The sequence below is a fragment of the Sphaeramia orbicularis genome, unplaced genomic scaffold (genome assembly GCF_902148855.1).
Source record: "Sphaeramia orbicularis unplaced genomic scaffold, fSphaOr1.1, whole genome shotgun sequence".
Classification (NCBI taxonomy): domain Eukaryota; kingdom Metazoa; phylum Chordata; class Actinopteri; order Kurtiformes; family Apogonidae; genus Sphaeramia; species Sphaeramia orbicularis.
The window spans coordinates 199,659-226,426 of record NW_021941572.1 but is presented as its reverse complement, the minus strand read 5'-3'; the positions used below and the strand labels follow the sequence as shown (position 1 = coordinate 226,426).

At 42.2% G+C, this 26,768-nt stretch overlaps 1 protein-coding gene across 4 annotated transcripts in view; it reads left to right on the top strand.

Moving 5' to 3' along the window:
- The window catches only part of spns2 (SPNS lysolipid transporter 2, sphingosine-1-phosphate), a 267,467-nt gene that overhangs the window by 143,909 nt on the left and 96,790 nt on the right, over positions 1–26,768 (top strand). For all 4 annotated transcript variants that reach the window (XM_030129915.1, XM_030129913.1, XM_030129916.1 and 1 more), the window contains exon 4: positions 13,793–13,944. In XM_030129915.1, coding sequence (XP_029985775.1) covers positions 13,793–13,944 — 152 coding nt within the window. The remainder of the gene's footprint in view (positions 1–13,792; positions 13,945–26,768) is intronic.

Below are 26,768 nucleotides of genomic sequence, written 5' to 3'. Positions count from 1 at the left end.
TTGTTCGCTCCAGTTTCACACCATCGTATATGCAGTTGTATTTGCTCTATCTACATCAGATAAAAAGTGGGAGAGTGTTTCCAGTCCACACTTTCAAATGGACGTTATCTCCAGTGGTCACATGACCAACCTCTGACTCTGACACTACGACGTGTGGAAAAGGTCATGTGATGGAGACACGGGGCCCTGACTGTGGACCCCTGAAGGTTTCATTGTTATCTTTGCTTCTAAAATGTCTTAGAGATGGTTTTGACTGAATTTTACTCCACATTGACTATTTCCTGTAATTTTCGGACAATAAGCCGCTACTTTTTTCACACGCTTTGAACCCTGCGGTTTAAGCAATGATGCGGCTAATCCACTGTCAATCAAACACACTCACACTGAATTCTTCAGATCAGTCATTTTGCACGTCATGCACACGCCCTCATCATAGAAAACACCGGAAGAAATGCATCTGAGGCAGCTTTAAGTTAAAGAGGATCTATGAGGCTATGAAGGAAGGAAATAGAGCTGCTGCACTTAAGCTTCATTGGTGAGACGTTAGCATGCAGCTTATATTCAGGTGTGCTCAATAGTCTGGAACGTACGGTAATCATTTCATATTTTGTTTTTGTATCCATGTCTATGATTTGATATTCATGTTTTTATGTCAAATCCTCCTGAACAGGACATCTGACAGCTGCAGACATGATGTGTCCCAGTATTTATGTCCATATACTAGGTTCCTGTGGGGTCTTAAAAAGTCTTAAAAGTCTTGAATTTACTTTATTTAATCCCTTTAAAAGTCTTTAATAGGTATTAAATTTGATATGGTTGGTCTTCAGTTATGTTGCCATAAATGCTGTACTGTGTTTAAATGTGTCTGTTAAATGTTTAAGCCGCAAAGAAACTAACGTTAGTCGACTCAGTTCTACCTGTTCCAACCTGACAATTTATATTGAATTTAGGAACCAATTATCGTTAACTTTGCAGCCCCCGGTGACAAATTCGGAATCAAGGTGTTGGAGTAAATAAATACATTTCCCAAAATTCTAAGAGTCACAAATTTTTGCCAGTATGGCCATGAATAAGCTCTGAAATGGACATGAAATTCTGTTGTGTCTTCAAACGGTCCTAAATTGAACTGGTGGAACCCTGTGTATAGTTTAGAAACATCAATATGTCACTAAAGTTTAATGGTAGATTTTTCTTCCTCAGTCAGATGTAATGGCAGGAGATGGTTAGATGTGGAAGAAAATTATTATTTACAGTCAGAACAGGACACATATTACAGAAGTTTAGAGGAAGAACATTGAAAATCAGTCATACAATACGATATTGATATAAATTCAGTCCAAACCATCTCTGAGTCATTTTGGAAACAAAGATAATAATTTAACCCAAACTAACCAATGTAATGATATCTATCCCATAATATTAAACTCTATTCTGACATTAGTCCTTATTGTTTTGGATCCCAGACCCTGTTAGAACACAAACACCTGGATTCAACATGTCCACGTACTTTTGGACACTTAGTGAATGTGTATAAACCCTTCTGAGTGTCTCCGCTGATAACAGTCTGTCCTGTCAGATTCCTCCTGCTCCATCGATGCCTTCAGGGTTTTCCATCGGCCTAAGGACGGATTATGTGCTGTGTTCGACAAGAGAATTATTCCAATCACAGTTTCCCCCAGGTCTCAGATGGCTTAGGTGCAGTCTAAACTCTGGAGGAAGTAGTTAAACACGTTCATATACATGTCCTCTTTGGGTTTGGTGCAGTCTAAACTCTGGAGGAAGTACTTAAACACATATTCATATACGTGTCCTCTCTGGGTTTGGGGCACATGTGCATCCAGGTGTGACATGTTCTATGAAGCACCTCCAACTTCACATAATACCCCGTCATGATGATGAGGAAAAAACCCATGGACAAACATTTAGAGAAGTCAAAGCTGATATTAGACAGTACCCAAACGCTTAGAAACAGTTACTGCAGACGTTCGCTGTGGACCAGCTGCAGATATTAGACAGTACCCAAACGCTTAGAAACAGTTACTGCAGACGTTCGCTCTGGACCAGCTGCAGATATTAGACAGTACCCAAACGCTTAGAAACAGTTACTGCAGACGTTCGCTGTGGACCAGCTGCAGATATTAGACAGTACCCAAACGCTTAGAAACAGTTACTGCAGACGTTCGCTGTGGACCAGCTGCAGATATTAAACAGTACCCAAACGCTTAGAAACAGTTACCGCAGACGTTCGCTGTGGACCAGCTGCAGATATTAAACAGTACCCAAACGCTTAGAAACAGTTTCTGCAGACGTTCGCTGTGGACCAGCTGCAGATATTAAACAGTACCCAAACGCTTAGAAACAGTTTCTGCAGACGTTCGCTGTGGACCAGCTGCAGATATTAAACAGTACCCAAACGCTTAGAAACAGTTACTGCAGACGTTCGCTGTGGACCAGCTGCAGATATTAGACAGTACCCAAACGCTTAGAAACAGTTACTGCAGACGTTCGCTGTGGACCAGCTGCAGATATTAGACAGTACCCAAACGCTTAGAAACAGTTACTGCAGACGTTCGCTGTGGACCAGCTGCAGATATTAGACAGTACCCTAACGCTTAGAAACCGTTTCTGCAGACGTTCGCTCTGGACCAGCTGCAGATATTAGACAGTACCCAAACGCTTAGAAACAGTTTCTGCAGACGTTCGCTGTGGACCAGCTGCAGATATTAAACAGTACCCAAACGCTTAGAAACAGTTTCTGCAGACATTCGCTCTGGACCAGCTGCAGATATTAGACAGTACCCAAACGCTTAGAAACAGTTACTGCAGACGTTCGCTGTGGACCAGCTGCAGATATTAGACAGTACCCAAACGCTTAGAAACAGTTACTGCAGACGTTCGCTGTGGACCAGCTGCAGATATTAGACAGTACCCAAACGCTTAGAAACAGTTACTGCAGACGTTCGCTGTGGACCAGCTGCAGATATTAGACAGTACCCAAACGCTTAGAAACAGTTACTGCAGACGTTCGCTGTGGACCAGCTGCAGATATTAGACAGTACCCAAACGCTTAGAAACAGTTACTGCAGACGTTCGCTGTGGACCAGCTGCAGATATTAGACAGTACCCAAACGCTTAGAAACAGTTACTGCAGACGTTCGCTGTGGACCAGCTGCAGATATTAGACAGTACCCAAACGCTTAGAAACAGTTACTGCAGACGTTCGCTGTGGACCAGCTGCAGATATTAAACAGTACCCAAACGCTTAGAAACAGTTTCTGCAGACGTTCGCTGTGGACCAGCAGCAGATATTAGACAGTACCCAAACGCTTAGAAACAGTTTCTGCAGACGTTCGCTGTGGACCAGCAGCAGATATTAGACAGTACCCAAACGCTTAGAAAAAGTTACTGCAGATGTTTGCTGTGGACCAGCTGCAGATATTAGACAGTACCCAAACGCTTAGAAACAGTTACTGCAGACGTCCGCTGTGGACCAGCTGCAGATATTAGACAGTACCCAAACGCTTAGAAACAGTTACTGCAGACGTTCGCTGTGGACCAGCTGCAGATATTAAACAGTACCCAAACGCTTAGAAACAGTTTCTGCAGACGTTCGCTGTGGACCAGCTGCAGATATTAAACAGTACCCAAACGCTTAGAAACAGTTACTGCAGACGTTCGCTGTGGACCAGCTGCAGATATTAGACAGTACCCAAACGCTTAGACAAAGTTACTGCAGACGTTCGCTGTGGACCAGCTGCAGATATTAGACAGTACCCAAACGCCTAGAAACAGTTTCTGCAGACATTCGCTCTGGACCAGCTGCAGATATTAGACAGTACCCTAACGCTTAGAAACAGTTTCTGCAGACGTTTGCTGTGGACCAGCTGCAGATATTAGACAGTACCCTAACGCTTAGAAACCGTTTCTGCAGATGTTCGCTGTGGACCAGCTGCAGATATTAGACAGTACCCAAACGCTTAGAAACAGTTTCTGCAGACATTCGCTCTGGACCAGCTGCAGATATTAGACAGTACCCTAACGCTTAGAAACCGTTTCTGCAGACGTTCGCTGTGGACCAGCTGCAGATATTAGACAGTACCCAAACGCCTAGAAACAGTTTCTGCAGACATTCGCTCTGGACCAGCTGCAGATATTAGACAGTACCCTAACGCTTAGAAACCGTTTCTGCAGACGTTTGCTCTGGACCAGCTGCAGATATTAGACAGTACCCAAACGCTTAGAAACAGTTTCTGCAGACGTTCGCTGTGGACCAGCTGCAGATATTAGACAGTACCCAAACGCCTAGAAACAGTTTCTGCAGACATTCGCTCTGGACCAGCTGCAGATATTAGACAGTACCCAAACTCTTAGAAACCATTACCGCAGATGTTCGCTGTGGACCAGCTGCAGATATTAGACAGTACCCTAACGCTTAGAAACAGTTACCGCAGACTTTCGCTGTGGACCAGCTGCAGATATTAGACAGTACCCAAACGCTTAGAAACAGTTTCTGCAGACATTCGCTCTGGACCAGCTGCAGATATTAGACAGTACCCTAACGCTTAGAAACCGTTTCTGCAGACGTTCGCTGTGGACCAGCTGCAGATATTAGACAGTACCCAAACGCCTAGAAACAGTTTCTGCAGACATTCGCTCTGGACCAGCTGCAGATATTAGACAGTACCCTAACGCTTAGAAACCGTTTCTGCAGACGTTTGCTCTGGACCAGCTGCAGATATTAGACAGTACCCAAACGCTTAGAAACAGTTTCTGCAGACGTTCGCTGTGGACCAGCTGCAGATATTAGACAGTACCCAAACGCCTAGAAACAGTTTCTGCAGACATTCGCTCTGGACCAGCTGCAGATATTAGACAGTACCCAAACTCTTAGAAACCATTACCGCAGATGTTCGCTGTGGACCAGCTGCAGATATTAGACAGTACCCTAACGCTTAGAAACAGTTACCGCAGACTTTCGCTGTGGACCAGCTGCAGATATTAGACAGTACCCAAACGCTTAGAAACAGTTTCTGCAGACGTTCGCTGTGGACCAGCTGCAGATATTAGACAGTACCCAAACGCCTAGAAACAGTTTCTGCAGACATTCGCTCTGGACCAGCTGCAGATATTAGACAGTACCCAAACTCTTAGAAACCATTACCGCAGATGTTCGCTGTGGACCAGCTGCAGATATTAGACAGTACCCTAACGCTTAGAAACAGTTACCGCAGACTTTCGCTGTGGACCAGCTGCAGATATTAGACAGTACCCAAACGCTTAGAAACAGTTTCTGCAGACGTTCGCTGTGGACCAGCTGCAGATATTAGACAGTACCCTAACGCTTAGAAACAGTTACCGCAGACTTTCGCTGTGGACCAGCTGCAGATATTAGACAGTACCCAAACGCTTAGAAAAAGTTACTGCAGATGTTTGCTGTGGACCAGATCTGGGAAAAGTCTGTTCTGATGGTTTCAAAGTGGAATTTACTCAAAAATTTAGGTGCCTCAAAAAGTACCAGAATAGAATAGAACAGAATAGTATTAAATAGAATAGTATAGAATCGAATGAAGTGGTATAGAATGGAATGATATAGAATAGAACGCTATAGAATGGGATGGGATGGTCAATGCATCAATGTTAACAAAATACATGTACAACTGAAATAAGACTCGAGCAAATATAAAATTACAAAAACTGAAAATAAGATAAGAAAATAGAATATACATTTTACAATTTTACAAAGTAACATAAGAATAGACTAAATAGAAAAAAATAAAAATGGACAAAATATGAATAGATGTAAATTTGCTGTTTAACCCATAGGGAGGGGTAAGGGATGGGGGGGGTAGGATTGGGCCCAAGTCTATATAAAAATAGTGCATTTATATTTCTATAATTATTGAATAAATGTTTGTTTGTTTTTGCTCTACAGAAGATTCATGCATGACTCATTGCTCATATTTTCACATTTGTTGGATTGTTGCACAGAATCGGAAAACATGAGTTAAACCTGTTTAAAACAGCTGTGAACCCAGACCAGCAGAGTCTGGACCCTGTAGAGTCTGGACCCTGTACATACGTGGTGGATGTTCTGTGACTCACATCCATGTACACCAGGGTTCTCAAACTCCTGTTCTTTCAGGTTCCACATTCAGTCTGATTTGATCTGCAGTGGACTGAACCAGTCAAATATGAACAGAAGAACCTATAAATAGACAACTGACAATTTATGTCTGTGTTTTAGTGCAAAAAACCCCATTAAATTATAAAAATACTTACTTTTCTAGAAGACCACGTTAGCGTTGGGCCCTGTAGTCGTCGTTCGGCTGACGGCTAAACTGACATTACAAGCCTCATTTCCCTCTGACATCTGCCACCGAGGCCACGGAGTCGTCACGCTCAGTCCCGTGGCCCGGCTTTAACTCCGCCCTCAAGACATGTTCCCAAACTGTCCGTCACACGAGACCAGAGTCGGTGTCTGTTACGTAAGAGCGGCCGACGCCATCAGAGATGAATGACATGATGTGTAATGAAATGTTCATAAGCACTTCAGACCCACTGCTGTCCTCACACATTTCAGACACTCCAGGGCCTTTCAGACGTTACGTAACCAGTGGAAGAACATTTGTGTCCCACCTCGGATCGTCATAAAACGGGCAGTTGAAGGCCATTTGAAGGATTCAAACATTTAGCGCTGCTCTGGATCTGAATGTTTCCAGATCAGTACCAGACATTTACACCTTTTGAGTGGGTGTTTTCTGTCTGGACTCATTCAGTGGACGGTGGACTCAGCTCACACACTTTCCTCCTCATCTGGAGCATCTTCCACATAAATATATTATCATGATCAAGTTATGTCATGATAGTTACAGTTTTTACAGTATAGTTTATTTTGTCCTCGGATTTTCAGATGAATTAAAAATGTTCAAATATTTTATCTTGTTTAAGAAGAATTTAAAGCAGGCATGTCCAAAGTCCGGCCCGGGGGCCAATCACGGCCCGCGGTCAGATTTTCTCCGGCCCACAGCTTGGGTTTTAGAATATATTATTTATGGCCCGCTTGGACTGTTGAACTGAGTACATGAATCATAAAAGGTTCCAAATGCAGTTTCTCCTTTCACCTCATGGTGGCAGCACCACTCTAACTCTATCTGGCTCTGTGACCTTACCGTGAACCCTTCTCACTAATTTCTAACCACGGCGCCTGTAAATAAAAAAAGGAAAGTTGACAGTGAGGGCCGCCGCTTCCAGGAGAGATGGGAATTACAATTTTTTTTTTCACTGAAAATCGAGGTGATTGTGTTTGCCTAATTTGTCAAGAGACTGTTGCCTTGTTTAAGGAATTCAATGTAAAGAGACACTAGCAGACAAAACAAGCTAACGCATACGACAAGCTAGCAGGGAGTGAGCGCTCCGAAAAAGTGAAGCAAATTCAAGCTGCTTTAAACTCACAACAGTGACTCTTCATGTGAACCTGTGAGTTCAATGAATTCACCACCAAGGCAGGATACCAAGTTGCCAGGTTAGTTGCCTCTAACTGCTGGTGTTATGTACTTGTAGATGTGACACAAAATATTACTTTCTGAATGATTTTGTGAAAGACAAGAGTAAGAGTCATATGTTTTCATCTTAAATATTAACAGACTTTACATTACTGAGTAATATATGAGTAATGATTACTCATATAAGTCATGTTTAAAATGAATGTGGGGTTAAGATTTTTATCAGCTTGGAAGTTTAAGATACTCCACACAGTTTGTTCTATGTTATCTGACTCCAGATGTGAAAGGAAGGCAGAAATGTTTTTTTTTTTTAATTTGTTCACACCTGAGTGGCTTAGATTTGGTTACATTGCCATTTAAAAAAATGATATTGTGACAATGAAAATAAAATTGTTGTAGAACAGCGCATTTATATGTAATTTTTACGGTTTAAAAAATGTCCAAAGGGACCACTGGCCCCTGGCAGTGTCCACATTATCAGATCTGGCCCTCTTGAAAAAAAGTTTGGACACCCCTGATTTAAAGGTTATGTGTTGGTTTTACAATAAAAAATAGTCAAACTCAATAACTCAATCAGACTTAGGGATTACAGGTTACATGTTTTTTTTGGCACATTTAACCCATAAAGACCTAGTTCTACTTTTATGTCAGTTCCCAAAGGATTTTTTTTTCTATTTTAACATTTCCTAAGTAATTTAACACCATTCATTAAAGAACGGTCCTCTGTATTTTGTATTTTTCCAGTGAAAATCAGCTATTTTCCAATATTTAATTCACTGATCACATAGATGTTTGTTAAAGCTCAGATTAAAATTGATGGTTATTTTATCAAAAACACTGAAAACTGAATAAAGTGTCCTTGTCAGTCCAATCTGTCATTAACTGAACTGTGCTACTCCAGTCAGTGCAACAATATGAATAAAACAAAAAAAACAATACATCACAAAATAAGAATAGAGCAAATATCACATTAGAAAAACTAAAAAGTAAAAATAGGGCCAAGGCTCCTGTAGTTTAACGGCATATTCAAAGATATTAACCGACATTTGTTTGACCTTTCAAGGTCAAAGGTCATGGCACCAAATGAAAGCCCATATATGACTTCATATCTATTTCCAATAATAATTATATTAATATCTTCAACTGTTTTCAAGTTATAGCACTTTGAAATGGGTTCCATTATAAACCAGTGAGGGTTTTTCAAATTTTAAAAATTCAAAACTAACTCAAAAATCTATATTTCCCAATTTTTTGAACCAACTTGGTAGACCTTACGGTTTCAGAGAAGAAGATTCTTGAAAAATTGTTTATGGACAGACGACGGATGGTCACCAGCTGATACCAATAGTCCAACAGCCCAAAAGGTCCGATGGACTAAAAATAAGAAAATAGAATCTAAACTTTTACAAGAAGTAAAATAAGAATAGAACTATAAGTGGTATAAAATAAAAAGACAAATATAAATAGACACAATATTAACAGTACATATACCTGTGAATGAATCTATAAAATAATGCATTGTTATTGCAAGAACAGAGGATTATTGCATGATTTATTACACATAAATCACATTCTACAGGGGTTTTTGCACATTATTGGAGGTGATTGCATGAGGACACATAGAGGGAAGTGGTTGGACAGAAGGAAACGCCACAGTTCTTCCTTCTTACAGTTCAGTATATTGAAAACTGTGGGGAAGAAACTGCCTGGTGCCAACATTTGCTCCATGTTTCAATGTGTTCTTTGAGTTTTGTCAAGTCCGATCCACCTGCTGCAGCTTCATAAGGTGACGGATCAGCGTGAAGTCTGCAGTGATGGCTCAGACCTGGGGTCACAGCGCAGATCTGAGACCACGTTAATGCTCAGACCTGGGGTCACAGCGCAGATCTGAGACCACGTTAATGCTCAGACCTGGGGTCACAGCGCAGATCTGAGACCACGTTAATGCTCAGACCTGGGGTCACAGCGCAGATCTGAGACCACGTTAATGCTCAGACCTGGGGTCACAGCGCAGATCTGAGACCACGTTAATGCTCAGACCTGGGGTCACAGCGCAGATCTGAGACCACGTTAATGCTCAGACCTGGGGTCACAGCGCAGATCTGAGACCACGTTAATGCTCAGACCTGGGGTCACAGCGCAGATCTGAGACCACGTTAATGCTCAGACCTGGGGTCACAGCGCAGATCTGAGACCACGTTAATGCTCAGACCTGGGGTCACAGCGCAGATCTGAGACCACGTTAATGCTCAGACCTGGGGTCACAGCGCAGATCTGAGACCACGTTAATGCTCAGACCTGGGGTCACAGCGCAGATCTGAGACCACGTTAATGCTCAGACCTGGGGTCACAGCGCAGATCTGAGACCACGTTAATGCTCAGACCTGGGGTCACAGCGCAGATCTGAGACCACGTTAATGCTCAGACCTGGGGTCACAGCGCAGATCTGAGACCACGTTAATGCTCAGACCTGGGGTCACAGCGCAGATCTGAGACCACGTTAACCTCTACTACCCACAGAACCCTCATTAATGCTCAGTCACATAAACTCATCATCACACCCACGTCTTCTTCTTCTGTCTCGTACCAGACGATGTGCACTCGTCCTGAACCTCAGATCTTCCTTTTGCGTCTGAGGTGAAGATCCAGATTTCTTTGGAGCTTCACAAATGGGAATCCGCATTCAGCCGGTAGCGGTTGCCATGGAAACAGTTAACAATCCAGCCGCCTCCATCGGTGGCGTGCAGCTCGGCCGTCCTCGGGAAGTCTTCGTTATTCCACTGATTGGGTTATTAATGAGATAATAGGCAGGTGATTAGCGTTTCATTTAAGCTAGTTATTATTTTAAATGGAGCCCATCACAGATGTTTAGGCCTTATTTTTTTAATCTGTTCCTTCATTATCTTTATTCTAAGTCCTCATATCCCATGTTGTTCACTTGTTTTTCCTGTCAGACTGTATACTCATAATATTTTTGCTCAATTAGATAAGAAATCCAAACCTGAAAATGGTTCATACGTTCTGATATCCATATAATCTGTAGAAATCTGCAAGTGTGTTTGTGCTCAAATTAGATGTTTTTGTTTTTTTTTACCTCACATCCATCTGTGTCTGATATTCAAGATCACACTGTAGATGTCTGCAGTTATTTTGTTTTTTATCCCATTTCTGATCTGATGTATTTGAAGTATAATGGGTAATAACTGGGTGATGGATGTGAAATCAGTTTTGTTCTATTGCAGAGGAGCAAAATATTTAGACTGGATCCCAACTGTGCACTTGTATCTGAAAATTAAAGCCTCACATACATTAATATCCAGCATTGTATCATTTTATTTTAGGAAAAATGTCATGATCAATTATTGAAATGAATTATGCATATGTGCATATCCAGTTTATCCAGTTTCTAGGCATCTGTGTTATACTGGAGGGCTTTTCTGACATTATTTTCCTCATCAATGAATATATTCTACCCTTCTGCTCATGGCTGTATTTGGCATCATTGACGATTGCATCCATACCCAATATCAAGAACATTTCATCTGAAATAGATGCAACAATAACAGATTAAAAGATGAACCATTGGTGAATTTATCAGTGAATCACACATAATAAACAGTGTAAAAGATGTGAAATAAAAGGGAAACATTCTAAAAAGCACACATGGAACTAAGAAAATAGTTTTTAAAAAAATGAGGCAATGATTTAGAAAATCATATATATATATATATATATATATATATATATATATATATATATATATATATATATATATATACAGGGTGTCCCATAAGTCTCCATACATAGGAAAAATAAACGTTTCTTGACATAAACCATTTTTATTTATATGATATACTCTATATGACTGCCATTTTTTCAGGAACACATTTCAATGTGTGTCCTCCACTGCTGAAGAACTATAAAGAAGAAATAGAAAGAAATACATGTTAGAACCATATATGTATGGAATGGATTATGTCTCCTATGTATGGAGACTTATGGGACACCCTGTATAAAAAATATATATATATATATATATATATATATATATATATATATATATATATATATATATATATATCCACTACCTATTATATTTACTGGATTATTTGAAGTCTAAACTCTAGGAGAATGGTTTTGTTCATGTATTTAATGGTGGACACCAGGTAATCAGGATCCTAATAAACGATAAAAAAGGTTTAAAATGACAAAGCTGCAAAGTGAGACCAAATGCTGCAACCACATGAAACAAGCAAAAGACCTCCGATCATTCCTGCAAAAAGTCAGAACTCTGCTGTTTCTTCTGGTGTTCTAACCCTAACCCTAACCCTTCCAGTCCCATCCCTCAGTATGTCCTGATGCAGTCACCTCCAATGATGTGCAATAACTCTGTATAATGTGAATTATTAGTCTATGCGATAATCCTCTGAATAAATATTGTATTGTTATTGCAAGAACAAACATAAATGCAGGATTTTAGAGACTCGTTCAAAGGTATACATGTGTGTATATGTATATACAATAAGTTCATGCAATAACATGTAATATTTCTCTTTTTATAGACTTGTTCATAGACATACATATTGTTAATATTGTGTCTATTCATATTTTATTAATCGATCCTAGTGGCTTTTCTAATCCACACGTGTGGGTTTTTCATCAATCTCAGTCTCATTCCAAGTTTGGTGTGGAACTCATCGTGTCCACTTGCGTTACATGCAGAACCTGCCCAGTTAAATGCATATAAATCACAATTAATTTTGCAACAGCGGTCAATTAGTTCAATTCCCAAAATGCACCTGTGAGAGAATCAAGAAACACGCGAAAAAATTGTTGTGTGTAATTTTCGCATCGCTTTGACCATGTTACATGTAGGGGTGGAACCATATGAACATTTCAGAACATGCTTATTGTGACCAAAATTATCACAGTTCTCATTATTATCGTGGTATTATTGAAGTTGTGCTGAAAATGTTCAAAAAGTACTGATACACACACTGAAAGAATTTAACCAAGTTGTATTTTGAAAAAACCCCCAAACAAATAAAATAATAGTCCCAGTGTCCCTTCTGTGTCAGAAACATTCACATATTAACCCTTAGTGGTCTGAGTCTGTTCTGTCTGTTTTTCAGTCCTTTTGATTTGGCCTTTATATAGAAACAAATGTTTACTATACCCATGTTTGGATCTGTTTTTTCAGCACAACTTCATATGTATCATCTATTGTTTTTTCACTTTAACCTACTATAAAAACACAAAAGAACAAAAAACACACAAAAAAATATAAAATCCATTTTGAAAAATGTATCTAATTTATTGCATAAATAACACACAGATGCTTAACGAACCTTTTCACAGACTTTAAAAGTGAATATTGGTTCAAATATTAGGTATAGAAAATTAAAACTGTAATAAATTAAAACTATACTCAAATATTTGACATAAAAGCAGATCTGTACGTCGGGTTTTTTCCCTAAAAGTGCAGTAATCAAACAGTTATCATGAGAATTAGAATTTAAACACTAATACTAACCGTCTGTGATTTTACCACCGTTTATCGTTATACCAGTAATGGTTCCATCCCTAGTTACATGTAGATTTTTGTATTAAATATAATGTAAAATAATATAAAAAATGTGTCTTATCTGAAAAATAGTTTCTCTTTTATCTCAGTAAGTATTTCTTTCTCAAATAGACCCAAAGTGTTTCCAAACCTGCTTCAGAACATTCGTCTACATCTGGTTTGAATTTTTAGCCCCATGTCCTGGTTTTAGAACCAGTTTCACAGTAGAACCCTGTTCTCAGTGTTTTTAGAACCAGTTTCACAGTAGAACCCTGTTCTCAGTGTTTTTAGAACCAGTTTCACAGTAGAACCCTGTTCTCAGTGTTTTTAGAACCAGTTTCACAGTAGAACCCTGTTCTCAGTGTTTTTAGAACCAGTTTCACAGTAGAACCCTGTTCTCAGTGTTTTTAGAACCAGTTTCACAGTAGAACCCTGTTCTCAGTGTTTTTAGAACCAGTTTCACAGTAGAACCCTGTTCTCAGTGTTTTTAGAACCAGTTTCACAGTAGAACCCTGTTCTCAGTGTTTTTAGAACCAGTTTCACAGTAGAACCCTGTTCTCAGTGTTTTTAGAACCAGTTTCACAGTAGAACCCTGTTCTCAGTCTTTTCCACAGTTCTCAGTGGGTTCTTTCTCCACCTGTCCAGTCGCTCCTTTCTTTCCACTTGGTTTATTTGTTGTGCTGACGTTCAGTGTCCTCCACTAACTCCACATTTGTTGTGTGTGCAGTACTACTGGCTGTTCGTTCTCTCCAGAGGCCTGGTGGGCATCGGTGAGTCCAGCTACTCGTCCATCTCCCCCACCATCATCGGCGACCTGTTCACCAATAACAGCCGGACCATGATGCTCTCTGTCTTCTACCTGGCCATCCCTTTGGGAAGGTACGACTGACACCGCACACACCCACAGGATTTAGGACCACATATGACAGTGGTCCGGGTCAGATTTAGGACCACATATGACAGTGGTCCGGGTCAGATTTAGGACCACATATGACAGTGGTCCGGGTCAGATTTAGGACCACATATGACAGTGGTCCGGGTCAGATTTAGGACCACATATGACAGTGGTCCGGGTCAGATTTAGGACCACATATGACAGTGGTCCGGGTCAGATTTAGGACCACATATGACAGTGGTCTGGGTCAGATTTAGGACCACATATGACAGTGGTCCGGGTCAGATTTAGGACCACATATGACAGTGGTCCGGGTCAGATTTAGGACCACATATGACAGTGGTCCGGGTCAGATTTAGGACCACATATGACAGTGGTCCGGGTCAGATTTAGGACCACATATGACAGTGGTCCGGGTCAGATTTAGGACCACATATGACAGTGGTCCGGGTCAGATTTAGGACCACATATGACAGTGGTCTGGGTCAGATTAGTGCTGTTCAGACTGTCTTTAACAGATCAGATCCAGGTCACATATGGGTAAATAAATCAGATTTGGGTCACATTTCCCTGCAGTGTGAACGGAGCATTAGAGAAGCTGAAGGTTCTGCTGTTTTTCTAAAGATGGAACATGTTAGCGGAGGCTTTTTTCTAACAGTGGAACATGTTAGCGGAGGCTTTTGTTTAACAGTGGAACATGTTAGCAGAGGCTTTTTTTCTAACGGTGGAACATGTTAGCGGAGGCTTTTGTCTAATGTCGGAACATGTTAGCGGAGGCTTTTGTCTAACAGTGGAACATGTTAGCGGAGGCTTTTGTCTAAAGATGGAACATGTTAGCGGAGGCTTTTTTCTAATGGCGGAACATGTTAGCGGAGACTTTTTTCTAACAGTGGAACATGTTAGCGGAGGCTTTTTTCTAATGGCGGAACATGTTAGCGGAGGCTTTTGTCTAAAGATGGAACATGTTAGCGGAGGCTTTTTTCTAACAGTGGAACATGTTAGCGGAGGCTTTTGTTTAACAGTGGAACATGTTAGCAGAGGCTTTTTTTCTAACGGTGGAACATGTTAGCGGAGGCTTTTGTCTAATGTCGGAACATGTTAGCGGAGGCTTTTGTCTAAAGATGGAACATGTTAGCGGAGGCTTTTGTCTAAAGATGGAACATGTTAGCGGAGGCTTTTTTCTAATGGCGGAACATGTTAGCGGAGACTTTTTTCTAACAGTGGAACATGTTAGCGGAGGCTTTTTTCTAATGGCGGAACATGTTAGCGGAGGCTTTTTTCTAATGTCGGAACATGTTAGCGGAGACTTTTTTCTAACAGTGGAACATGTTAGCGGAGGCTTTTTTCTAATGGCGGAACATGTTAGCGGAGGCTTTTTTCTAACAGTGGAACATGTTAGCGGAGGCTTTTTTCTAATGTCGGAACATGTTAGCGGAGACTTTTTTCTAACAGTGGAACATGTTAGCGGAGGCTTTTTTCTAATGGCGGAACATGTTAGCGGAGGCTTTTTTCTAACAGTGGAACATGTTAGCGGAGGCTTTTGTCTAACAGTGGAACATGTTAGCGGAAGCTTTTGTCTAACAGTGGAACATATTAGCGGAGGCTTTTTTCTAATGGCGGAACATGTTAGCGGAGGCTTTTTTCTAATGGCGGAACATGTTACCGGAGGCTTTTTTCTAATGTCGGAACATGTTAGCGGAGGCTTTTGTCTAACAGTGGAACATGTTAGCGGAGGCTTTTGTCTAACAGTGGAACATGTTAGCGGAGGCTTTTTTCTAATGTCGGAACATGTTAGCGGAGGCTTTTGTCTAACAGTGGAACATGTTAGCGGAGGCTTTTGTCTAACAGTGGAACATGTTAGCGGAGGCTTTTTTCTAATGTCGGAACATGTTAGCGGAGGCTTTTGTCTAACAGTGGAACATGTTAGCGGAGGCTTTTGTTTAACAGTGGAACATGTTAGCAGAGGCTTTTTTCTAACGGCGGAACATGTTCGCGGAGGCTTTTGTCTAAAGATGGAACATGTTAGCGGAGGCTTTTTTCTAACAGTGGAACATGTTAGCGGAGGCTTTTTTCTAACAGTGGAACATGTTAGCGGAGGCTTTTGTCTAAAGATGGAACATGTTAGCGGAGGCTTTTTTCTAACAGTGGAACATGTTAGCGGAGGCTTTTGTCTAACAGTGGAACATGTTAGCGGAAGCTTTTGTCTAACAGTGGAACATATTAGCGGAGGCTTTTTTCTAATGGCGGAACATGTTAGCGGAGGCTTTTTTCTAATGTCGGAACATGTTAGCGGAGGCTTTTGTCTAACAGTGGAACATGTTAGCGGAGGCTTTTGTCTAACAGTGGAACATGTTAGCGGAGGCTTTTTTCTAATGTCGGAACATGTTAGCGGAGGCTTTTGTCTAACAGTGGAACATGTTAGCAGAGGCTTTTTTCGAACAGTGGAACATGTTAGCGGAGGCTTTGTTCTAACAGTGGAACATGTTAGCGGAGGCTTTTGTCTAACAGTGGAACATGTTAGCGGAAGCTTTTGTCTAACAGTGGAACATATTAGCGGAGGCTTTTTTCTAATGGCGGAACATGTTAGCGGAGGCTTTTTTCTAATGGCGGAACATGTTACCGGAGGCTTTTTCTAATGTCGGAACATGTTAGCGGAGGCTTTTGTCTAACAGTGGAACATGTTAGCGGAGGCTTTTTTCTAATGTCGGAACATGTTAGCGGAGGCTTTTGTCTAACAGTGGAACATGTTAGCGGAGGCTTTTGTTTAACAGTGGAACATGTTAGCAGAGGCTTTTTTCTAACGGCGGAACATGTTAGCGGAGGCTTTTGTCTAAAGATGGAACATGTTAGCGGAGGCTTTTTTCTAACAGTGGAACATGTTAGCGGAAGCTTTTGTCTAACAGTGGAACATATTAGCGGAGGCTTTTTTCTAATGGCGGAACATGTTAGCGGAGGCTTTTTTCTAACAGTGGAACATGTTAGCGGAGGCTTTTGTCTAACGGTGGAACATGTTAGCGGAGGCTTTTTTCTAACAGTGGAACATGTTAGCGGAGGCTTTTTTCTAACAGTGGAACATGTTAGCGGAGGCTTTTGTCTAACAGTGGAACATGTTAGCGGAAGCTTTTGTCTAACAGTGGAACATATTAGCGGAGGCTTTTTTCTAATGGCGGAACATGTTAGCGGAGGCTTTTTTCTAATGGCGGAACATGTTAGCGGAGGCTTTTGTCTAACAGTGGAACATGTTAGCGGAGGCTTTTGTCTAACAGTGGAACCTGTTAGCGGAGGCTTTTTTCTAATGTCGGAACATGTTAGCGGAGGCTTTTGTCTAACAGTGGAACATGTTAGCAGAGGCTTTTTTCGAACAGTGGAACATGTTAGCAGAGGCTTTTTTCGAACAGTGGAACATGTTAGCGGAGGCTTTTTTCTAACAGTGGAACATGTTAGCGGAGGCTTTTGTCTAACAGTGGAACATGTTAGCGGAAGCTTTTGTCTAACAGTGGAACATATTAGCGGAGGCTTTTTTCTAATGGCGGAACATGTTAGCGGAGGCTTTTTTCTAATGGCGGAACATGTTACCGGAGGCTTTTTTCTAATGTCGGAACATGTTAGCGGAGGCTTTTGTCTAACAGTGGAACATGTTAGCGGAGGCTTTTGTCTAACAGTGGAACATGTTAGCGGAGGCTTTTTTCTAATGTCGGAACATGTTAGCGGAGGCTTTTGTCTAACAGTGGAACATGTTAGCGGAGGCTTTTGTCTAACAGTGGAAAATGTTAGCGGAGGCTTTTTTCTAATGTCGGAACATGTTAGCGGAGGCTTTTGTCTAACAGTGGAACATGTTAGCGGAGGCTTTTGTTTAACAGTGGAACATGTTAGCAGAGGCTTTTTTCTAACGGCGGAACATGTTCGCGGAGGCTTTTGTCTAAAGATGGAACATGTTAGCGGAGGCTTTTTTCGAACAGTGGAACATGTTAGCGGAGGCTTTTTTCTAACAGTGGAACATGTTAGCGGAGGCTTTTGTCTAAAGATGGAACATGTTAGCGGAGGCTTTTTTCTAACAGTGGAACATGTTAGCGGAAGCTTTTGTCTAACAGTGGAACATATTAGCGGAGGCTTTTTTCTAACAGTGGAACATGTTAGCGCAGGCTTTTGTCTAACAGTGGAACATATTAGCGGAGGCTTTTTTCTAATGGCGGAACATGTACCGGAGGCTTTTTTCTAATGTCAGAACATGTTAGCGAAGGCTTTTGTCTAACAGTGGAACATGTTAGCGGAGGCTTTTGTCTAAAGATGGAACATGTTAGCGGAGGCTTTTTTCTAACAGTGGAACATGTTAGCGGAGGCTTTTTTCTAACAGTGGAACATGTTAGCGGAGACTTTTGTCTAACAGTGGAACATGTTAGCGGAAGCTTTTGTCTAACAGTGGAACATATTAGCGGAGGCTTTTTTCTAATGGCGGAACATGTTAGCGGAGGCTTTTTTCTAATGGCGGAACATGTTAGCGGAGGCTTTTTTCTAATGTCGGAACATGTTAGCGGAGGCTTTTGTCTAACAGTGGAACATGTTAGCGGAGGCTTTTTTCTAATGTCGGAACATGTTAGCGGAGGCTTTTGTCTAACAGTGGAACATGTTAGCAGAGGCTTTTTTCGAACAGTGAAACATGTTAGCGGAGGCTTTTTTCTAACAGTGGAACATGTTAGCGGAGGCTTTTGTCTAACAGTGGAACATGTTAGCGGAAGCTTTTGTCTAACAGTGGAACATATTAGCGGAGGCTTTTTTCTAATGGCGGAACATGTTAGCGGAGGCTTTTTTCTAATGTCGGAACATGTTAGCGGAGGCTTTTGTCTAACAGTGGAACATGTTAGCGGAGGCTTTTGTCTAACAGTGGAACATGTTAGCGGAGGCTTTTTTCTAATGTCGGAACATGTTAGCGGAGGCTTTTGTCTAACAGTGGAACATGTTAGCAGAGGCTTTTTTCGAACAGTGGAACATGTTAGCGGAGGCTTTTTTCTAACAGTGGAACATGTTAGCGGAGGCTTTTGTCTAACAGTGGAACATGTTAGCGGAAGCTTTTGTCTAACAGTGGAACATATTAGCGGAGGCTTTTTTCTAATGGCGGAACATGTTAGCGGAGGCTTTTTTCTAATGGCGGAACATGTTACCGGAGGCTTTTTTCTAATGTCGGAACATGTTAGCGGAGGCTTTTGTCTAACAGTGGAACATGTTAGCGGAGGCTTTTTTCTAATGTCGGAACATGTTAGCGGAGGCTTTTGTCTAACAGTGGAACATGTTAGCGGAGGCTTTTGTTTAACAGTGGAACATGTTAGCAGAGGCTTTTTTCTAACGGCGGAACATGTTAGCGGAGGCTTTTGTCTAAAGATGGAACATGTTAGCGGAGGCTTTTTTCTAACAGTGGAACATGTTAGCGGAGGCTTTTTTCTAACAGTGGAACATGTTAGCGGAAGCTTTTGTCTAACAGTGGAACATATTAGCGGAGGCTTTTTTCTAATGGCGGAACATGTTAGCGGAGGCTTTTTTCTAACAGTGGAACATGTTAGCGGAGGCTTTTGTCTAAAGATGGAACATGTTAGCGGAGGCTTTTTTCTAACAGTGGAACATGTTAGCGGAGGCTTTTTTCTAACAGTGGAACATGTTAGCGGAGGCTTTTGTCTAACAGTGGAACATGTTAGCGGAAGCTTTTGTCTAACAGTGGAACATGTTAGCGGAGGCTTTTTTCTAATGGCGGAACATGTTAGCGGAGGCTTTTTTCTAATGGCGGAACATGTTAGCGGAGGCTTTTGTCTAACAGTGGAACATGTTAGCGGAGGCTTTTGTCTAACAGTGGAACCTGTTAGCGGAGGCTTTTTTCTAATGTCGGAACATGTTAGCGGAGGCTTTTGTCTAACAGTGGAACATGTTAGCAGAGGCTTTTTTCGAACAGTGGAACATGTTAGCAGAGGCTTTTTTCGAACAGTGGAACATGTTAGCGGAGGCTTTTTTCTAACAGTGGAACATGTTAGCGGAGGCTTTTGTCTAACAGTGGAACATGTTAGCGGAAGCTTTTGTCTAACAGTGGAACATATTAGCGGAGGCTTTTTTCTAATGGCGGAACATGTTAGCGGAGGCTTTTTTCTAATGGCGGAACATGTTACCGGAGGCTTTTTTCTAATGTCGGAACATGTTAGCGGAGGCTTTTGTCTAACAGTGGAACATGTTAGCGGAGGCTTTTGTCTAACAGTGGAACATGTTAGCGGAGGCTTTTTTCTAATGTCGGAACATGTTAGCGGAGGCTTTTGTCTAACAGTGGAACATGTTAGCGGAGGCTTTTGTCTAACAGTGGAAAATGTTAGCGGAGGCTTTTTTCTAATGTCGGAACATGTTAGCGGAGGCTTTTGTCTAACAGTGGAACATGTTAGCGGAGGCTTTTGTTTAACAGTGGAACATGTTAGCAGAGGCTTTTTTCTAACGGCGGAACATGTTCGCGGAGGCTTTTGTCTAAAGATGGAACATGTTAGCGGAGGCTTTTTTCGAACAGTGGAACATGTTAGCGGAGGCTTTTTTCTAACAGTGGAACATGTTAGCGGAGGCTTTTGTCTAAAGATGGAACATGTTAGCGGAGGCTTTTTTCTAACAGTGGAACATGTTAGCGGAAGCTTTTGTCTAACAGTGGAACATATTAGCGGAGGCTTTTTTCTAACAGTGGAACATGTTAGCGCAGGCTTTTGTCTAACAGTGGAACATATTAGCGGAGGCTTTTTTCTAATGGCGGAACATGTACCGGAGGCTTTTTTCTAATGTCAGAACATGTTAGCGGAGGCTTTTGTCTAACAGTGGAACATGTTAGCGGAGGCTTTTGTCTAAAGATGGAACATGTTAGCGGAGGCTTTTTTCTAACAGTGGAACATGTTAGCGGAGGCTTTTTTCTAACAGTGGAACATGTTAGCGGAGACTTTTGTCTAACAGTGGAACATGTTAGCGGAAGCTTTTGTCTAACAGTGGAACATATTAGCGGAGGCTTTTTTCTAATGGCGGAACATGTTAGCGGAGGCTTTTTTCTAATGGCGGAACATGTTAGCGGAGGCTTTTTTCTAATGTCGGAACATGTTAGCGGAGGCTTTTGTCTAACAGTGGAACATGTTAGCGGAGGCTTTTTTCTAATGTCGGAACATGTTAGCGGAGGCTTTTGTCTAACAGTGGAACATGTTAGCAGAGGCTTTTTTCGAACAGTGAAACATGTTAGCGGAGGCTTTTTTCTAACAGTGGAACATGTTAGCGGAGGCTTTTGTCTAACAGTGGAACATGTTAGCGGAAGCTTTTGTCTAACAGTGGAACATATTAGCGGAGGCTTTTTTCTAATGGCGGAACATGTTAGCGGAGGCTTTTTTGTAATGGCGGAACATGTTACCGGAGGCTTTTTTCTAATGTCGGAACATGTTAGCGGAGGCTTTTGTCTAACAGTGGAACATGTTAGCGGAGGCTTTTGTCTAACAGTGGAACATGTTAGCGGAGGCTTTTGTCTAACAGTGGAACATGTTAGCGGAGGCTTTTTTCTAATGTCGGAACATGTTAGCGGAGGCTTTTGTCTAACAGTGGAACATGTTAGCGGAGGCTTTTGTTTAACAGTGGAACATGTTAGCAGAGGCTTTTTTCTAACGGCGGAACATGTTCGCGGAGGCTTTTGTCTAAAGATGGAACATGTTAGCGGAGGCTTTTTTCGAACAGTGGAACATGTTAGTGGAGGCTTTTTTCTAACAGTGGAACATGTTAGCGGAGGCTTTTGTCTAAAGATGGAACATGTTAGCGGAGGCTTTTTTCTAACAGTGGAACATGTTAGCGGAGGCTTTTTTCTAACAGTGGAACATGTTAGCGGAGGCTTTTTTCTAACAGTGGAACATGTTAGCGGAGGCTTTTTTCTAACAGTGGAACATGTTAGCGGAGACTTTTGTCTAACAGTGGAACATGTTAGCGGAAGCTTTTGTCTAACAGTGGAACATATTAGCGGAGGCTTTTTTCTAATGGCGGAACATGTTAGCGGAGGCTTTTTTCTAATGGCGGAACATGTTAGCGGAGGCTTTTTTCTAATGTCGGAACATGTTAGCGGAGGCTTTTGTCTAACAGTGGAACATGTTAGCGGAGGCTTTTTTCTAATGTCGGAACATGTTAGCGGAGGCTTTTGTCTAACAGTGGAACATGTTAGCAGAGGCTTTTTTCGAACAGTGAAACATGTTAGCGGAGGCTTTTTTCTAACAGTGGAACATGTTAGCGGAGGCTTTTGTCTAACAGTGGAACATGTTAGCGGAAGCTTTTGTCTAACAGTGGAACATATTAGCGGAGGCTTTTTTCTAATGGCGGAACATGTTAGCGGAGGCTTTTTTGTAATGGCGGAACATGTTACCGGAGGCTTTTTCTAATGTCGGAACATGTTAGCGGAGGCTTTTGTCTAACAGTGGAACATGTTAGCGGAGGCTTTTGTCTAACAGTGGAACATGTTAGCGGAGGCTTTTTTCTAATGTCGGAACATGTTAGCGGAGGCTTTTGTCTAACAGTGGAACATGTTAGCGGAGGCTTTTGTTTAACAGTGGAACATGTTAGCAGAGGCTTTTTTCTAACGGCGGAACATGTTCGCGGAGGCTTTTGTCTAAAGATGGAACATGTTAGCGGAGGCTTTTTTCGAACAGTGGAACATGTTAGTGGAGGCTTTTTTCTAACAGTGGAACATGTTAGCGGAGGCTTTTGTCTAAAGATGGAACATGTTAGCGGAGGCTTTTTTCTAACAGTGGAACATGTTAGCGGAGGCTTTTTTCTAACAGTGGAACATGTTAGCGGAGGCTTTTTTCTAACAGTGGAACATGTTAGCGGAGGCTTTTTTCTAACAGTGGAACATGTTAGCGGAGGCTTTTGTCTAACAGTGGAACATATTAGCGGAGGCTTTTTTCTAATGGCGGAACATGTTACCGGAGGCTTTTTTCTAATGTCAGAACATGTTAGCGGAGGCTTTTTTCTAACAGTGGAACATGTTAGCGGAGGCTTTTTTCTAATGTCGGAACATGTTAGCGGAGGCTTTTGTCTAACAGTGGAACATGTTAGCGGAGGCTTTTTTCTAATGGCGGAACATGTTAGCGGAGGCTTTTGTCTAACAGTGGAACATGTTAGCGGAGGCTTTTTTCTAATGGCGGAACATGTTAGCGGAGGCTTTTTTCTAAAGATGGAACATGTTTGCAGAGGCTTTTGTCTAACAGTGGAACATGTTAGCGGAGGCTTTTTTCTAAAGATGGAACATGTTTGCAGAGGCTTTTTTCTAACAGTGGAACATGTTTGCAGAGGCTTTTTTCTAACAGTGGAACATGTTAGTGGAGGCTTTTTTCTAACAGTGGAACATGTTAGTGGAGGCTTTTTTCTTAAGATGGAGGCTTTTTTCTAATGGTGGAACATGTTTGCAGAGGCTTTTTTCTAACAGTGGAACATGTTAGTGGAGGCTTTTTTCTTAAGATGGAGGCTTTTTTCTAATGGTGGAACATGTTAACGGAGGCTTTTCAGACTCACTGCAGTTGAACACATGGCAGAAGGTGAACTCAGTGCAGTATGTGGTTTCTCACGGTGCTGGGGTCACTATGAACCGCCAAGAGTAACTGAACAATAGAAGGTGAAAGCCACAGCCTGCTAAAGTGCGCTCCACATCCTCCTGTTTGTGCTAAAGTGCGCTCCACATCCTCCTGTTTGTGCTAAAGTGCGCTCCACATCCTCCTGTTTGTGTTAAAGTGCGCTCCACATCCTCCTGTTTGTGCTAAAGTGCGCTCCACATCCTCCTGTTTGTGCTGAAGTGCGCTCCACATCCTCCTGTTTGTGCTAAAGTGCGCTCCACATCCTCCTGTTTGTGCTGAAGTGCGCTCCACATCCTCCTGTTTGTGCTAAAGTGCGCTCCACATCCTCCTGTTTGTGCTAAAGTGCGCTCCACATCCTCCTGTTTGTGCTGAAGTGCGCTCCACATCCTCCTGTTTGTGCTAAAGTGCGCTCCACATCCTCTTGTTTGTGCTAAAGTGCGCTCCACATCCTCCTGTTTGTGCTAAAGTGCGCTCCACATCCTCCTGTTTGTGCTAAAGTGCGCTCCACATCCTCCTGTTTGTGCTGAAGTGCGCTCCACATCCTCCTGTTTGTGCTAAAGTGCGCTCCACATCCTCCTGTTTGTGCTAAAGTGCGCTCCACATCCTCCTGTTTGTGCTAAAGTGCGCTCCACATCCTCTTGTTTGTGCTAAAGTGCGCTCCACATCCTCCTGTTTGTGCTAAAGTGCGCTCCACATCCTCTTGTTTGTGCTAAAGTGCGCTCCACATCCTCCTGTTTGTGTTAAAGTGCGCTCCACATCCTCCTGTTTGTGCTGAAGTGCGCTCCACATCCTCCTGTTTGTGCTAAAGTGCGCTCCACATCCTCCTGTTTGTGCTAAAGTGCGCTCCACATCCTCCTGTTTGTGTTAAAGTGCGCTCCACATCCTCCTGTTTGTGCTAAAGTGCGCTCCACATCCTCCTGTTTGTGCTGAAGTGCGCTCCACATCCTCCTGTTTGTGCTGAAGTGCGCTCCACATCCTCCTGTTTGTGCTAAAGTGCGCTCCACATCCTCCTGTTTGTGCTAAAGTGCGCTCCACATCCTCCTGTTTGTGCTAAAGTGCGCTCCACATCCTCCTGTTTGTGCTAAAGTGCGCTCCACATCCTCCTGTTTGTGCTGAAGTGCGCTCCACATCCTCCTGTTTGTGCTGAAGTGCGCTCCACATCCTCCTGTTTGTGCTAAAGTGCGCTCCACATCCTCCTGTTTGTGCTAAAGTGCGCTCCACATCCTCTTGTTTGTGCTAAAGTGCGCTCCACATCCTCCTGTTTGTGCTAAAGTGCGCTCCACATCCTCTTGTTTGTGCTAAAGTGCGCTCCACATCCTCCTGTTTGTGTTAAAGTGCGCTCCACATCCTCCTGTTTGTGCTGAAGTGCGCTCCACATCCTCCTGTTTGTGCTAAAGTGCGCTCCACATCCTCTTGTTTGTGCTAAAGTGCGCTCCACATCCTCCTGTTTGTGTTAAAGTGCACTCCACATCCTCCTGTTTGTGCTGAAGTGCGCTCCACATCCTCCTGTTTGTGCTAAAGTGCGCTCCACATCCTCCTGTTTGTGTTAAAGTGCGCTCCACATCCTCCTGTTTGTGCTGAAGTGCGCTCCACATCCTCCTGTTTGTGTTAAAGTGCGCTCCACATCCTCCTGTTTGTGCTGAAGTGCGCTCCACATCCTCCTGTTTGTGTTAAAGTGCGCTCCACATCCTCCTGTTTGTGCTAAAGTGCGCTCCACATCCTCCTGTTTGTGCTAAAGTGCGCTCCACATCCTCTTGTTTGTGCTAAAGTGCGCTCCACATCCTCCTGTTTGTGCTAAAGTGCGCTCCACATCCTCTTGTTTGTGCTAAAGTGCGCTCCACATCCTCCTGTTTGTGCTAAAGTGCGCTCCACATCCTCCTGTTTGTGCTGAAGTGCGCTCCACATCCTCCTGTTTGTCTCAGGTTGTTTTGGCCATTTCCAGGAAATAACCTCAGGAATTAGGCCGGCTTCCAAGGAAATGGATTCCCCTGCTCCGACACATTTTTCCCATCGTTTTCCAGCTGGACCTCACGTACCAGGTTCTGTGTGTCGCCGCCGTTTGATGTGCTTGTATTTTTCTTGCTGGGGTTTTATTGTGGGTGCTGAACTTTCCAAACTCTCCCTGGGTGGACTCTGATAAGATTAGCCGTTAGTCACTCACTGGAAATATGGTGCGCTGTCTGGGCCGCTCTGTTATTTTTAGGGCGTCTAATCAACCTGGTGGAAGTGCGGCTGAACAGCGTTTCCCTGTTTGCTCTAGAGCAGGGCTATCAAACATGCGGCCCGGGGGCCAAATGTGGCCCCCCAAAGGTTCCAGTCCGGCCCCTGCTTAATTCAAGATTTTTTTTTGTGTAGGTCTAGATTTTTTTTTTATTTAATCCAAGGTTTTTTTTTTGCTTTATTTAAGAGTTTTTTTGCTTAAAGATTTTTTTGTTTAGTTCAAGATTTTTTATTTTTTATTTTTTTGCTTAATTCAAGGTTTTTTTTTCTTTATTCAAATTTTTTTTTGCTTAAACATTTTTTTGCTAGGTTAAAGATTTTTTTTTTTTTTTTTTTTTGCTTAGTTCAAGATATTTTTTTTGCTTCATTCAAGTGCAGCCCACCAAAGGTTCCAATCTGGCCTGTGGGATGAAGGCAGAATATTGTTAAAATTACACAGATTTTTCTGAAGAAATTTCATTTTTTCAGGTTATTCACATCTTTTTTTATTTGGATAGTTTATAAAAGTAAGTATTTTCGTAAATTAATGGTTTTTTTTGCACTAAAACACAGACACAAATTGTCAGTTGTCATTATTTCTAGGTTATTCTCTTATTATTTTACTGGTTCGGTCCGCTGCAGATTAAATCAGGCTGAATGTGGAACCTGACAGAACAGGAGTTTGAGAACCCTGATCTAAAGTGTGAATTTGTGTGTAAGCAGTCGAACATGTTTTGGCCTTTTTAGCTGTCACTGTTGATAACGTACCGCACCGACCTCTTCCTGACCCAGCGCTCCAATCAGACAGACATCCAAATGGAAAGCGGCAGTTCCACGCCAAAGAAAAAACAACAAAAAAACCCAAACAAACCAGGCTTACAGAGTTCTAAGAAAGCCCAGATCAGAGCGTTTGTACTGCACAGACCTCAGATGGAGGATAATAAATCATACAGCAGTGTTGTAGCTTCCAGGGTTGGATTCTCTGAAACTAAATGAATGAATCGCAGATA